The 15,032-nt window shown below is 39.9% G+C and overlaps 1 protein-coding gene across 1 annotated transcript in view; it reads right to left on the reverse strand.

The window, feature by feature from the left end:
* PDGFC (platelet derived growth factor C) overlaps positions 1-15,032 on the reverse strand; it is a 162,857-nt gene that overhangs the window by 70,385 nt on the left and 77,440 nt on the right. The window contains exon 2 of the mRNA XM_056855565.1: positions 10,647-10,842. Coding sequence (XP_056711543.1) covers positions 10,647-10,842 — 196 coding nt within the window. The remainder of the gene's footprint in view (positions 1-10,646; positions 10,843-15,032) is intronic.

A 15,032-nucleotide genomic window follows, 5' to 3' on the forward strand; every position in this document is an offset into this window, starting at 1 on the left:
GTGGTTCCCAACCTTTTTTTGACCAGGGACCACTAGGACTTTTTTGTTCGGTGCAGGGACCCCAAGGTTCAAAATAAAAATTCCGAGAATTTGAAAATAAAAATCATAACTGTTAGTTAAACATTAAACCTAGAATAATATTTGAATATATATTTTTATAATAGAGAACTTTTAATTGAAAATATTAATGTATTATGGGTTTATAACTTTGTTTCGTGGACCTTAATTTAGTTCTCGCGGACCCCTGGGGGTCCACGGACCCTGGTTGGGAACCAGTGCTCTAGAAGCATGGTGTATGTCTTTCTTTTGCCACAAACATTCAAATTCTTGCTGTGCTCCATTTATTGTACTGCACTGCACTTCTTAGAGCTGACCTAGATTCCATTATGTTCAGCATCCCCAAAGTGACTTTCTCACATTTTAACTATACCATGAAGCAGAACTCTTCACATGATGTGTCTATAATGGCTCTCATTATAAAATGACACGAGGGGGAATTTTCTGGCCTCTCAAGTGCAGACAAAACATTTTTATTCCTCTAACAGACAGTAAGTAGAGCAAACAGCTCACCTTGGGCGCTTAGCAACCATAAGTAGCTCCCCATTTCGGGAAACACACCATTGCTAACCAAACATTTTCTCACCCACCCTCTGAAATCTAAGCTGAGGGCTGAAGAGCATCCACTCTAGGGACAGGGAAGAGAGACTGTTGGAAGATGTGTTTCAAGATCAAACTGCACATTATACCGGAAGATCAGCAATTGACTTTTTTCTAATTGAATGCAGCTACGGAGAAGACTACCAACTTGATCATTAAGTGATGTAGGGAAAATCCTACCCAATCGAAATCATCCCGTTTAAGCTGATGCTTGTTTCATTGAGGGGGGGGGGATATGAACACCTATATTGCGCCTGTATTTTTCCAATGGTATAAAAAGCAGCTTCAGTTATTTAGACTAGGGGAGAAGTTTAATATCTCCTATAGCCGCTGCATGGTATTCACAATCAAATTAGCATCCACTTCTCCACACCAGCCCTTGGTTAAAAATAAGTGGGGGGGGGGGGAGTCACTGATTTCCCATCGCACTGTACAGTTTGTGTCCTTCAGTATTTTTGTAAAGATGCCAATCTTGGGAAAGTACCCCTGATGAATAATGGGCATGCTAGCCCTATCTGCAGTCAACAATGGGAGAGGGGGCAAATAAAAATAGCTTTCTAATTTAAGTTCCTGTTGAGATGCTCAGATACACACTGTGAAATTCATATGAAGGACTTGGCTCATATGTTTTTTATAATATTTTGCTACAGTGAACCTCAGATATCCTGATGCTTCGTCTATTTATTATGTTTTATAACTCCCAACCACATTTTACTTACTCAGTAAATTCAACAATGAAGCAAATCATTTTCCATTGTGAAAGTACACACTTCAAAGGGAAAGCAACATATCTGATGCCAGAAACAGGCTTTGTTCACTATTTAAGAAGCAACTATAAAAGACTATAAAAAAGAATTACTGTTAAAGTGACAGTTGCAAGAACAGTTGTTTAATAGCTGCCAGAAAACACAGGGTGAGTGATGTCCTTTCCCCACTAGAGATTATTCACAATATTAATAACTAGTACTTTCCCAGAAGCTTTTTCAAGTCACTTTGCTTCCACATATTGGTACTGCCTACTTTTCCATATGTTGCTGCACTTTTTTGTACTCAAGACTTTCTGTACTCCTGTGATTAAATGTAACACACAAGATTAGTGGTTCAAAAGGAACTGGTACAGGAAGGGTTAAATGGGCCACCCTGCAACGAGGTAGGGGGATTCCTTTTAGAGTCTTTGGAGAAAGAGAAGCTGGACAGACAGTCAAGGAATGTCAGTTTAACATGAGTTGGAGGAATGCAAGATTATTATGTGCCAACTGGGCTGAAGATAATTTGAGAAAGAAGAAGAGTTGTTTTTTACATGCCAACTTTCTCTGCCACTTAAGGAAGAATCAAACTGGCTTACAATCACCTTTCATCCCCCTCCCCACAACAGACCCCCCCTGTGAGGTAAGTGGGGCTGAGAGTGTGTGACTAGGCCAAGGTCACCCAGCTGGCTTCATGTGTAGGAGTGGGGAAACAAATCCAGCCCACCAGATTAGCCTCTGCTGCTCATATGGAGGAGTGGAGAATCAAACCCGCTTCTCCAGATCAGAATCCACTGCCCCAAAACCACCACTCTTAACCACTATACCATGCTGGCTTTTTACCATTAAGAAGGTACTATTTGATGGAAACAATTGCAGTTAATTTAGGATATGACAGAATATTTAGATTTGATAGTTAATAAAATGGCTGAGAATTACACATGAGCAGATCATATGTTAGCTTCTGAATCAGTCCACTTGCTCAGGTAACTAGAGCAGTTTTTAAATAAGATAACATGCATTGCATGTGTACCAAGGGCAACTGTAAAGTACTGCCAAATTCAGAACTGCAGTTGTAAACATCTGCTTAAATCAGAGGACCTAGACATGGATCCTATACTTTCCTTCCACTTGTGCAGTGTAGGACTCCAGAGTTACGTGCTTTCTGGTCATGTAGAATGCTGTCAAAGATAGGACATTTTGGAGGACTTTCATTCATAGGGTCGCCATGAGTCAGAAGCGACTTGACAGCACTTAACACACACACAGAATGCTGTGCCTTATGTAAGCAGAAAGTGGCTTGACCCAGAAAAATGTACCCCACAACAAAGAACCACCCCTGCAAAGGAGGATTGCAAGTGGAAAGAAAGTATAAGATCTAAATCTTAACCCAGATGACTTTGGTAGCAAAGCACTGGCACAATATATCTTTCTCCAATGGCTATTCATTTGACCTTTGCTCTTAAACTAATTTCTTATGCAAACAAGAAAGCAAAAATCTACCAGCAAGCTAAAAACTTCTTTCACTTTTAGAAATACCCTTAAAAGTTAGTCTACCTGCAGTATAATATTCTAGCCAATGTCAGAGACTTCCTCCAAATGTTCCGTTCTTTCTATTGCACCACTGAAGTCTGTCTTTTCCAGATACCATTTATTTCCATTTGAACACAAAGTTTCTGCCCAGTATATCGGGCAAGTATCAAGTAAGTTCACACTTTAGTTATATTCAAGTTCTTAGTTTTTCTCTATAGCTTTAGGTGCTTGTTTAGATTACTAATTTACTGGTTGCATTCAGACTAAATTTTCCACCTGTTAAGCGGTGCTTCTACGTATCTCTCCCACTGTCACCCAGTGATCTCCATGAAATGCTTCTCCTGGGAAATGAGAGCCAATTGGGACCCTGACAAATGACATGAGGGAGCTCTCCAGCAAGAAAAGGGGATTTGTGAAAGCTGCCAATTAAGTCTGGATCCAACTCTTTTTCATACCTGCATTCTGATCTTCCACCAAATAATTGCTTAAATATTGTTCTAAGGCCTTTCTGCATACAGGCAGAACCAGATCTGATTCCTCATTCTCTATTCCCTAATTATATATTCATCATTATATTTTTAAAGAAAAAAGGACAGGTTTTGGTCTGTCATTTTCTTCAACATTTAGAGATATTGGCTAGACTTTCCTTCACTGCCATCTCTGATGTTGTTTTCGGATTCTTCTGGCTGCGTGCCAGTAACTCTCTATCCTTCATAGCTTCTGCACTATAGAAATATCAGACCAATCCTAACCAGTTACACCCTTCAATGGATTTAGCATTCTAACTCTGCTCAGGACTGCACTGCATGAACACCAAGATAGAGCTAGACACAGCAAATGCCTTCTAATTGCTGCTGCAGTAAAACAGCTACCCACCTGATGGGAAAAGAAAGCTCAACTTGAAATTTGCACTGATTTGAGCTCCAGACATGATAAGGTATGGCTTCATCCTGAAATGGAAAGTTTACTAGAAGGCAAAAAAAACCTCCGCAAAAGTGATGTGATAATTATGCTAACTGCAATATGACTGATTTTATATTTTGTTTTTAAACATGACTATGGTGCTCTGTGGCAAAGTTCTGTCACCATTTAAATGTTCAAATGTAAAATACTCATTAAAATGGAATCTTCCATTATGCACAGGCAACTTCAAAGATTTTATTGTGGATCTTGATGTCATCCACTGGCCGAAGCTTCCAGCTTTGGTTTTACTACATGTTTTTTACTAAATTGGCTAAGTACCACAAAACATACTTTGAAGTAGCATCAAAGAGCGAATTTTCCTAGACCCAAAGTCTGAAATAATTTCCTTAACTCTCAAATGTACTCCGTCTCCTTGAATCTGATTCAATTGCAATAAAGGGGCTCTGTACACCTGCTTCATGCTTAGCCTGATGCATAGTATCAAGTGACAAAGACTCCAGTCCATTTCTTGCCCAAAAACAGCGTGGAAGACATTATCCTAAAACAAGACAGGGACCTACAAGGTCTTGTGCAGGGGGCATCTAATTTTCTCCTTCCCCACTATTATCTCCTTCCCTTCCCTGAAAGCCTCACCCCTTTTCCTGCTTCTTTCTCACCTGCCAGCCAACCTACCTTTATCTGCCTCCCTGTCTTCAGCTTTCTGTCCTTGTCCTGGTAGCCTCTTCCTAGGAAAACTTTGGCAAATTTATGTGGTGTCACCTAAGTCAGGTCCAGTTGCATGGTGGGGAATCTGCAAAGGCTTGCAGGTGGGCGGAACCTCACTTTCCCCTATATTTCCCTTTCCACACTATTTCCTTTTCCCCTCCTCCTGGCAGCCCTCATATTTTCACATTTCCCTACCTACCCATCAAACCAACCTACCTTTTTATCTGCCCCCCCTTATTCTGCTATATTTATTATTTACTTCATTTATATCCCATCTTTCTCCACAATAGGGACCCAAAGCAGCTTACAGTAGTCTCCTTCATTTTATTGTTACAACAACACTGTGAAGTAAGTTAGGCTGAGTGCGTGTGACTGGCCCAAAGTCACCCAGTGAGCTTTCACAGAAAAGTGGTTATTCAAACCTGAGTCTCCAGATCTAGTCTGAAATTCTGATCACTACACCAAAGTGGCTTCTTGGGGTGGCTGCTGTAAAACAGCAGCAAACAGCCAGGCCTGGGTGAGTCATGCAAGTTACATGGTAGCAAGTAATTCAGCGGTTGTTGCCAAGCAAGGCCCCAATATTGTTTTGGCCCTCAAAGGCCAAAAAAACCCTGAAAAGGACCCTGCACCCTCCTCCCTGCATTTTACTGACAGGGAGGCTTGAAGCTTGGCAATAATGTTGTGGTTGCCTAACATTGGCTACTGAAGGAACCTCTTTCTTAAAGCTATACAAACTCCTTTTATCATGGGGGGAAGGGTAACCCTCCAATTTTTATTTTAGGTTTTTCAGCAAACATGGGGCTTTTTTAAGGTTTGTAGAAAGATCTGTCTTGTCTGTCCATGGCCCCAGTCACTGGATTTAAGTATCCACACATGTGGCCACACTGATAATTTGACATTTTGAATTTCTATTTGTGTGGCCATCTTGTGCTATATCTTGGCCAACTACACATTTTTCTTGTTTAACCCTCTCCCCACCTTTGTATCCTCAATTAATTCACCTCTATGGAAAACACACTTTGAAAGCCAAGGTTTATAAATTTATGAAGTGTCTAGAGAAGTATTGTCGAAGGCTTTCACGGTCAGAGTTCATTGGTTCTTGTAGGTTATCCGGGCTGCGTAATTGTGGTCTTGGAATTTTCTTTCCTGACGTTTCGCCAGCAACTGTGGCAGGCATCTTCAGAGTAGTAACACACTGTCTAGAGAAGGGACCATTGTTGGGACACTTTTCCATTTGGGTTAGTCACATTTCCGGAGCGCAAACACAGCAGGACTATGATAAGAAACTGATACAGGGCAATATAGGAAAGGAACAGAATTGCCAAAAATATATGTAGGTGCAAGAAGGGGGCAACTCCCTCTTACGTTGCTCCTGGGGCTCACCATCCCCCTGGAGCAGCATTTCAAGGGCCATTTGGGAGAAGGCAGCATTTGGGAGAAGGCAGCATTTGGGAGAAGGCAGAAGGGAAGTTGTACTTCTGTGCATGGAATTCAGACAGGATCCAAGTCATTAATTCTAATACTGCATGTTACATTGGTTTCTAAGTATACAAGATTACATAAACATAGTCTACAACACTTAAAATATTCAGAAGGTGGCCCTCCATGGTGATTTTTTTGGGAATCAGATTCTGTTGCTTTAAGATAGGGCTTCGGCTCCCTTAATTTTGTGTTTATAAAAACTGTAAAGGGAAGGAAAAGCAAGTTGCTGTGAGATACACAGTTCACAGAGTGACAGGTATCAGCTGAAAATACTCTTTCCTCCCATGCATGCAGAATTTAAGATTGCAAGACATATTTTATATTCTATTTTGGCATTATGTTTTCAATAAGCATAATACAACCTGATTGGCACACAGTCTAATTCAAATCTGTGAGAAACAAAAAAAAGAAACAATGTTACTTTTTTAAAAAAAATGATTTGAATCTACCCTGTTTCATTTAAAAGATTCAAATACAATCAGCAAAAAAATCCAAAGAAAGTTATACATCCTTGATCTTCCTGAAAATAACAGGACTAAGATGCACCTGTGTGGAATTCTCCCAACTACTGTACACATTTTCCTGAAAAAGCTTTGGATGATAGATCTAAAAACATTTTGAGGTCATATATTCCAAATGGCTGCCAGTTCATTTTTAGGCAGGCACACATGTAAAATACTATTTTTTACTTCTAAAGCAGTAAGTAGTCTGATCAGGATATCTCAAGGACTTTCTGCTCTCATATGAATCTGTCCAAAAGTTGAGAACATCTTTGTTTAGCATGTTGCACTACCTGCGATGGGGCTTTATTCCATTGTAGCACCCTATCTTTGCTACTCCTTCCACAAACCTCTTTTACTAGTGACAAGTCTGTTGAGTTTTGAGAGCTGTGTGAAAACATTTTTATTTCCCAAGGCATCTGCTGATGGATAGGTCTGTATTTTGTATCATGGTTCTAGTTTATTGGGCTGTTTATTGAATGTATTATCTTCTTTGTACTACACTGTTTTGTATTTCTGAAATCCAGGTGTTCCATCGTTTGTATTATGTATTATATTATTTTTCTTTATCACATTGTTTTTCTTTTTTTGAGTCTTAGCTTGAAGAGCAGACAGTAAGTAAATAAATATTTTTATCATGGTTGTATTTATGCTAGTTCCTGTAGGTATTTATTTGTGTCACGGTTTCATTACTGCTCAGGGGTGGCTTTATAGTATGGTTACTGATTGAAGCTGTGACTTTTTATCATACTAGTTTAAATTGTTTTAATCTCTGTAAGCCACCATTTATGCTTTTAGTTGACAGTATGGGTTAAAATGTCTTAAATAAATACATGAATATAGCAGAGCTTACTCTCATATCTGAGATAATCTGGACCCTTTGGTTATGCGAAGTCATGTAGCCTGATCCACAGACAGCAATTAGTAATTCAGTTCTAGGGCACAGCTATTCCATCGCTCTGTATTGCCAACTGTTTCTATAGATGCATGCTGTATATGTAATGCATTGATATACACTAGCTACAGGGCAAGGCCACTATATTAAGAATTTTGGCATCAAGCAGTGGTGCACAAACTACCAAACAGAGAACTAGGAAACTACTACTGCTGCCAGAAAAGCCTAGACGTACTGCTGATGTTATACTTTTCATATTGTTTTCAAATAGTAACTGTGCTTGATGTAATGCCAGGATAGCAAGTATATACACATTTCTACTGCATTTACTTCTCACTCTCTCTTTTCATGCTACAAAAACATGAGTTTCTGAGGTCAATGGAACAGACTATCACCATACATTTTAAGCAAGTTCTGGGCACTCTAACAGCAAGCTGTGTCAGTTTGCATTGTGTTCGTTAATGTAAGGAGAGCCTGAGGAGGTGATCCATAAAGATAGTAAACAATCAAAAGATGAGCAAACCAGTGCAACAAGTGGGTATTTTATGGGTGTAATCATAAAAAGCATAAGGTATGAAAACTGCAAAATTCAGTCACAAATACACTGATGTTGTTAAAAACATTTTACTTTCTTCCTCAATAGAACCAATGGCAGTATTGCCATGGAGTTCCCAGGAGCTTTCCCATCCAGCACTGTACTGACCCACACCTGTTTAACTTCAGCAATATTACTGTACCTCGAAAGCTCTATCCTGAGTCCTAGACTTGGCTGCCTAACCTCATAATACAAGAAAAGCCAAGTCACTCAATCCATCTCTCAGATCTGATCAATTCAGGGTATGTATGATGAATGGTTGTATGAAGGCTCAACCACAGACACAGGTCCCACTTTATCATGTCATTGCAAGGTCTATTTAATACACTAACAAACAAATAAACCCCTTATGATGGAGCACTCACATTAACAAAGTTAATCAGCTCAAATTTACTTCCAGTCCCAGTAAAGAAGAAGGTAGGCTACTTGTCATAGTTCTTCCCTATCAGTGTTTAGCAGCCTGGGGAGGGGACATTTTTTAAAATGAAGGAACCAACAGAGCAGGCTCAGAATAAAGCATGCTCTTCTACAGTGCCACAGCCCTGATCCTAATTTCCTCTGCCAGGGGGCTCTTTTTTAGGGTGAAATAATATTATCTGGCCTTGACCTGGATGGCCTGGTCTCATCAGATCTTGAAAGCTAAGCAGGGCAATACTGGTTAGTATGTGAATGGAAGATCACCAAGGAAGTCTAGGGTTGCTATGCAGAGGCAGGAACTGGCAAACAACCTCTGATTTGAAAACCCTATTGGGTCACCACAAGTCAGCTGTGACTCTACAGCACTTTCCACCACCAAAACTATCTGGGAATAACAGTCATGGTATTGCAATGAATGCTTTTGGGCGTGGAGGTCCCCCCCCCTTAAACTTATTTCTCCCTTTTACCATACACAAAGAAAATAAAGCACACAAGCAAAAACGAGTGTATTTTCATGAACAAAAAACACAATGCTTAGTAGGTCTGATAAGACAAAGGTTATAAAAAAAAGGAACAGGTAAAATAAGCTGCAAATGACACACTTTGCTCAGCAATTTCCACAAAGATACACAACTGACTACAATATGTATAAATATAGTAACAGCATTTTCAAAACATGCTTCCTCATAACAATTTGATTGATACAACAGAGCTACATTGACTTAGAAATAATGTAAAAAATAATGTAAAACTGAGATATCTACAAGTTATCAATATCTTTGTGATCTTGTTAGCTCTAACACAGAGAAAAAATAGCACACTAATCTGCAATACTTTTACAAGTGATGGGTTTATTGTAATTACACTGACTAGAGCAGTGATGGCGAACCTTTTAGAGACCGAGTGCCCAAACTGCAACCCAAAACCTACTTATTTATCGCCAAGTGCCAACACTGCAATTTAACCTGAATACGGAGGTTTTAGTTTAGAAAAAAAAAATAACACCTGGTCTCCCGGAGCAGGAAACACTTGCTTCTCTCTCTCTCTCTCTCTCCCCCTCCCTCCCTCCTCTGGGGGCCAGATCTACCAGCCTGGATGACCTGGCCTCCAGCGGATGGCTTTTCCCAGGGGCCAGGTCTACCAGCTCTGATGACCTGGCCTCCCGGAGCAGGACAGGGGGGGGAGCTTTGAACCGCTCCCCCCCTTCCCTGAACCGCTTGGTTCAAAGCCCCCGCTGCCCAGCTGGGCAGTGGGGAGTCCAGGGAAGGGGAACCGCTGGTTCAAAGCCCCCGCCACCCAGCTGCTCAACTTACCCGCGTGTGCCGGCAGAGAGGGCTCGGCGTGCCGGAAGTGGCACGCGTGCCATGGGTTCGCCAACACGGGACTAGAGCATGTCTGTTTTATGTGTTCCATATTTGCTCTCAAATATCAACCTCAAGCATCTCAAGCAGAGACTACACTTCACCAGATATTGTTATTTGTATGTTTAGATTTCTTCCCCCAGTCACATATTAAAATTCTGGGCATTCTCCACTTCAATTGCAAGAGCTGAAACCTGAAGTAATCAAGAGATTTTAAAAGAACAGTTAAAAGAATATGAGGAATTGTAGCTCAGGAATAGAGCGCCTGCTTTGCATGCACAAGATCCCAGATTCAATCCTTGCATTTCCAGTTAAAATGATCAGATAGTAGGTGATATGAAAGATCTCTACCTCAGAACCAGGAGAGCCACTACCAGTCATATGAAACATTACTGACCTTGACATGCAAATGTTCTGGCTTGGTATTAAGCAGTTTCATGTTCAACCTTTGCATCTAAAGAGGACTGTAGCGAGGATAGTTAAACTGCCCCCAATATAGCATTTTTTACAACTGTCTGCAAAATTTAATATACTTTGTTCTATCCTGCAATGCTTGACTGTATCTCATTTAATGAATCCTCATTCCTCTAAAGAAGGTAAAATTTGTTCCTGCTATTAAGGCTACAACGATATGCTTTTCAGAAAATGTTAGACAAAAAATGGTATTACTGCCCTTTACTGTATGACAGACTACATGCCCCATGTAAAAGCTATACAACACATACCACGGGGCGGGGTTGTTCACTTAACAGTGCAGAATGACAGATCACACTATGATCAGCTCATCCATCATCACTTCCTTTAGGCTTGCATAAACGGAATAGTACTTACTTGCAAATATCATCTTCTGGGTCTTCAAGCCCAAACCTTTCATCAAAAGTGAGTTGTATCAACACATTCTCTTCATTTGCTACTAATCTCCACACCAGTACTGTGTTGCGGGGATAAGTGTATGGGAACTTAGGGCTGTGAATACTTCCATTAGTGGATACTGTAATAATCTTCTCATGCTGAGGTTCTTGCACTCCTGTAATAAATACATACAAAAATATTGTTTGTTTAGTCAAACATGAGTTGCTACGGTATGTAATTTAAAGAGGACTGCAAGATAACGTTTTTAAAAGATCAGAAAACTATTTTTTTCCTTTGCAAATTAAAAGCCTATTACTCAGGTGAAGCATTTACAAAAGGAAGCTTATCTACTGACCCAAATAAATTGATGAATGTAAGGCCAGCATAACATCTGTTGTAGAATTGTGACATAATAGCCTTGATTTGCAAGAGACTATACTTCATGGAATCCTAACACACACCTCAATACCATGCCCAGGGAATTTAAAATGATACATTCCTTATTTTAGTGCTCAGGCATGCCAAAGGACTTGAACATGCCCAGTAGGTTTGTGCTGGCAGTTGAGAAACATGAGTTCAAGCATCCATTGGGCTTGCAAGACTCATGCAGTTTGTTGGGCGCTATCATTGAGGTATCTTGATCTGTTCTTTTACAGTAATACTTAGTTAGACCATAATTTCATATCTTAAGGTACGGAAATCAAATGGCTTTCCTCTGGTTCTGTATTTTTATTATTAAAAAATTATAATTTGTTACACTTAAACGACAAAGATTTATTACTAAAAAGGGTTAAACCAAAAGCATAATGAAGAAGCAGGAATATGGAGCAGAACCTGACATGTTCACAGAATAGTTCTGAGCCAAGAGAATTCAGAATGCCAAGAAACTGACACAATAACTATTTCAGTTGCCCAAAGTGTTAAGAACCACTGTTATTTCTTCTAGGTATTAACGTTTTAATGGAAACAACCTTAGTTTATAATTTAGTAAACTGTTTTTTAAATTAAATGGCAACATTTTAAATTAGAGAAGTCCTAAACGTATACAAAGACACATCTTAGGGTAAATCTACACTAACATTGTTCTAGTTCATTTCTTTATTATTTCCTTTATCCTTCTTATATCCTTTATTGTTACAGTTGACCAGTTTGCACTTTAGCTATACACATGCAATTTTGCAATTGGAAGGCTGTGTCTGGAATTTTAAGGTGTTCATTAGAGAACTTGTGAAGCCAACCAATGTTCACAAAGACAGAGACTTTCCTTTGCCCCTTCTTAACACTGAAGGTAAAAGGGCTAGTCACGTAATACATGGGCAGTGGTAGTCTCTTCTGCTCATTCACACAATATCTACCAGGAGGAGGCTACATATGTAGACATCATGGGCACAAATGGAGTCTGTCCAAAAACAAACACAAATGATTTTTCCCTGTGGAGTGCAGACACATGGACCACTCAAAGAGAAGGATTAAAATGAGTTATACAGGAGAGATTTAAGCAACATTTAAAGCCTTGAAAATGTGGCAGAGAGAGCAGGACAATTGCTATCATAATGTATTATCATAATATTAGGGATTATAACTACAGGTATTTTTGTTATGCATCATTACAGATTTGTGTATCTGGCAGGAAGGTACAGGCTTCAGTATCAAAACTGTAGTTCAGGATAACACTGCAGGCCTTCTCTTGTGATGACTACAACATTTGAGATGAACAGAACTGCCTGATGAACATAACTTGCATGCCTCCCCTGATGAGATCCTGATCATTGCCTCCATGGCAAAGTTTATTTTGATCAGCTTTGTACCTGTGAAATAGCTATTGTAGAGTCTGATGATGTAGCTGTCAGCCTCTGAACAGCTTGCCAAAGTTTTTAATTAAAAAAAGAAAAGAAACTAACACTGGTCCAGAATGTGGCACCCAACTATTGCCAGGGGCTAGCTGCTGGGAACATATGTTGCCCATTTTGTAACAGCTACATTTTGTCTGTTTCCGAGTTCAATTCAAGGCACTGGTTATGATCTTTACAGCCCTTCATGATCTGCAACTCATGTATTTGAAGGACTGTCTCCTTCTAACAGAGCTGTTCCTCAGTGGAACAGGCTTCCTCGGGAGGTGGTGAGCGCTCCTTCCCTGGAGGTTTTAAAGAAGAGGTTAGATGGCCATCTGTCAGCAATGCTGATTCTATAACCTTAAGCAGATGATGTGCGAGAAGGCATCTTGGTCATCTTCTTAGCATGTAGTGGGGGACACTGGGGGTGTGGGGGAGGGTGGTTGTAAATTTCCTGCATTGTGTAGGGGGTTGGACTAGATGATCCTGGTGGTCCCTTCCAACTCTATGATTCTATGATTCCTCTGCACCAACTACAGTAATCAGGCAGCAACCTACTGGCTATCCCGATCTTAGGGTGGCCTATTTGGCATTAACCAGAGCCTGGGACTTTCCCATCATGGCTCCAGCTCTGTGGATCAGCCTGCCAGAAGAGGTGCAGGGCACCCCCCCTTGGAGATCTTCAGGAAGTGCTGCAAGCCTTTTTGCCATGGCTTTCAATTGAGTTTTAGCATATACTATATTTGTTGGCATATTCTTGTTAAGATTTTGATGGACTTCATTACTGTGGATTCAAATAGTTCTATTGATATCCTATCTATTTCTGGTGATTTGTGTCTCCCAATTGCTTTGAGTGCAGCTGTCACTTCATTTTTTTAAATTTCAAGTTCTTCTTCAAGATTCTTCTTGGAAGGAATCCGTCATCCATTCATCTCTTCTGTATAGTTCTTTAGTGTTTTGTTCTTATCTTTTATCTATTTTGTTCTGTTCAATTAATGTACTTCCATGTTGATCATTCAGCACGCCTAACAGTGCTTTAAATTTTCCCTTGATTTCTTTGCTCTTGTGGAACAGATCTCTTGTTCTTCCATTTCTGTTGTTGTTATCTTCTATTTCTTTACACTGGTTATGATAATACTTCTCTGTCTCTACTTGCCAGTCGCTGGAATGCTGCATTTAGACTTTTGATTCTATTTATGTCATCTTTTACTTTTGCTCCTCATTTCTATTTTTTGGCAATTTTAAGTTTCATCAGCCATCAATCAAGGCTTTTCATTTCTTTTAGCTACAAGAATAATCTTTGCACATTCTTCCTTGGTAATATCTCTAGTTTCAACCCATAGTTCTTCCAGTTCACCATCACTTGAACGTAGGTCTTTAAACTCTTCAGGAATGTTGTTTAGATAGTATTTTGGCATTATGAATGTTTTGGTGTTTTTCTTCAGCTTTATTCTAATTTTTGATATTAACAATTCCTGGCCTGTACCACAATCAGCTACTGGACTTGTTTTAGCAGAGAGAATAGAGCTTTTCCGTCTTCTGCTTCTGATTATTTAATCCATTTGATTTCTGTATTGGCACTCCAGTGATGTCCATGTATACGATAACATGATTATACCATAACAGTATTTCTTGGTAATACTACTGTTATAATGGCATAACAGGGCTAATTAAGTGTGTGGGATATGAAGGCCTTCTGTTGTCATTAGTAAACAGAGGGGGAAGCAGATTCATGATCCTAACAAAGAGATAAAGGCAAACAAGCACTCTCAATGGAAATGGAATTTTCTTCTTGTTACCATGTCCCTCTCAAAACTGAAGGCAGAGGAAAATGCAGTGGCAGTGACTGCTAAAGAACACTGTAATCAGTAGCTTAATAGTCATTTCCCCTCTGCTTACAGACCCTGGGGAAACATAGTTCTATGTCTTTTGTCTGAGGTTTGAGCCAATTAGCATTATTATGCCAGGACATTGGAAATAGTGCCTAACAGTAGAAATAGTTTAATGGTGTAATAGTGCAAATTTCAACAACCACAGCAAGCTGTTGGGATGGAGGCTATACTTTCCAACATGTGCTAAAACATGTTATCCTGAGAACCATCTAGGCCGGGACACCAAAGTATTGTCTCAGTTCACAAGAAAATTTTGTTTTTCTTTTAACTGCCTTTTAAAAATGGAAGCAGTGGCAGACACATGGTGGGAGGCAGCAGCTGCTACAAAAAGCAGCACAATTGTGCAAGAAATCATGTGAATTGGACATTAACAATTCATATGGACACAGAATGGCCTGCCAAATGGTCAGATTTCTGCTTGCAACTGGTGAACAAGACATAAGTCGAACACCATCAGGTGCTTGAGCTGTGAACTGCTATTGTATGCACATGTGTTTTTCATCCTTTCCCCCCTGCTAATGGCAGCAATGTGCCTTTGCCTCAGAAAGATTAATCACACCAACAGTGAGTGGCATGTCCTCCTATTTATCCATGGAGGAACCTTGTCTACCTATCATCACCTCACCCAGAAGTTATGCCCA

The sequence above is a fragment of the Euleptes europaea genome, chromosome 9 (assembly GCF_029931775.1).
Source record: "Euleptes europaea isolate rEulEur1 chromosome 9, rEulEur1.hap1, whole genome shotgun sequence".
Taxonomy (NCBI): domain Eukaryota; kingdom Metazoa; phylum Chordata; class Lepidosauria; order Squamata; family Sphaerodactylidae; genus Euleptes; species Euleptes europaea.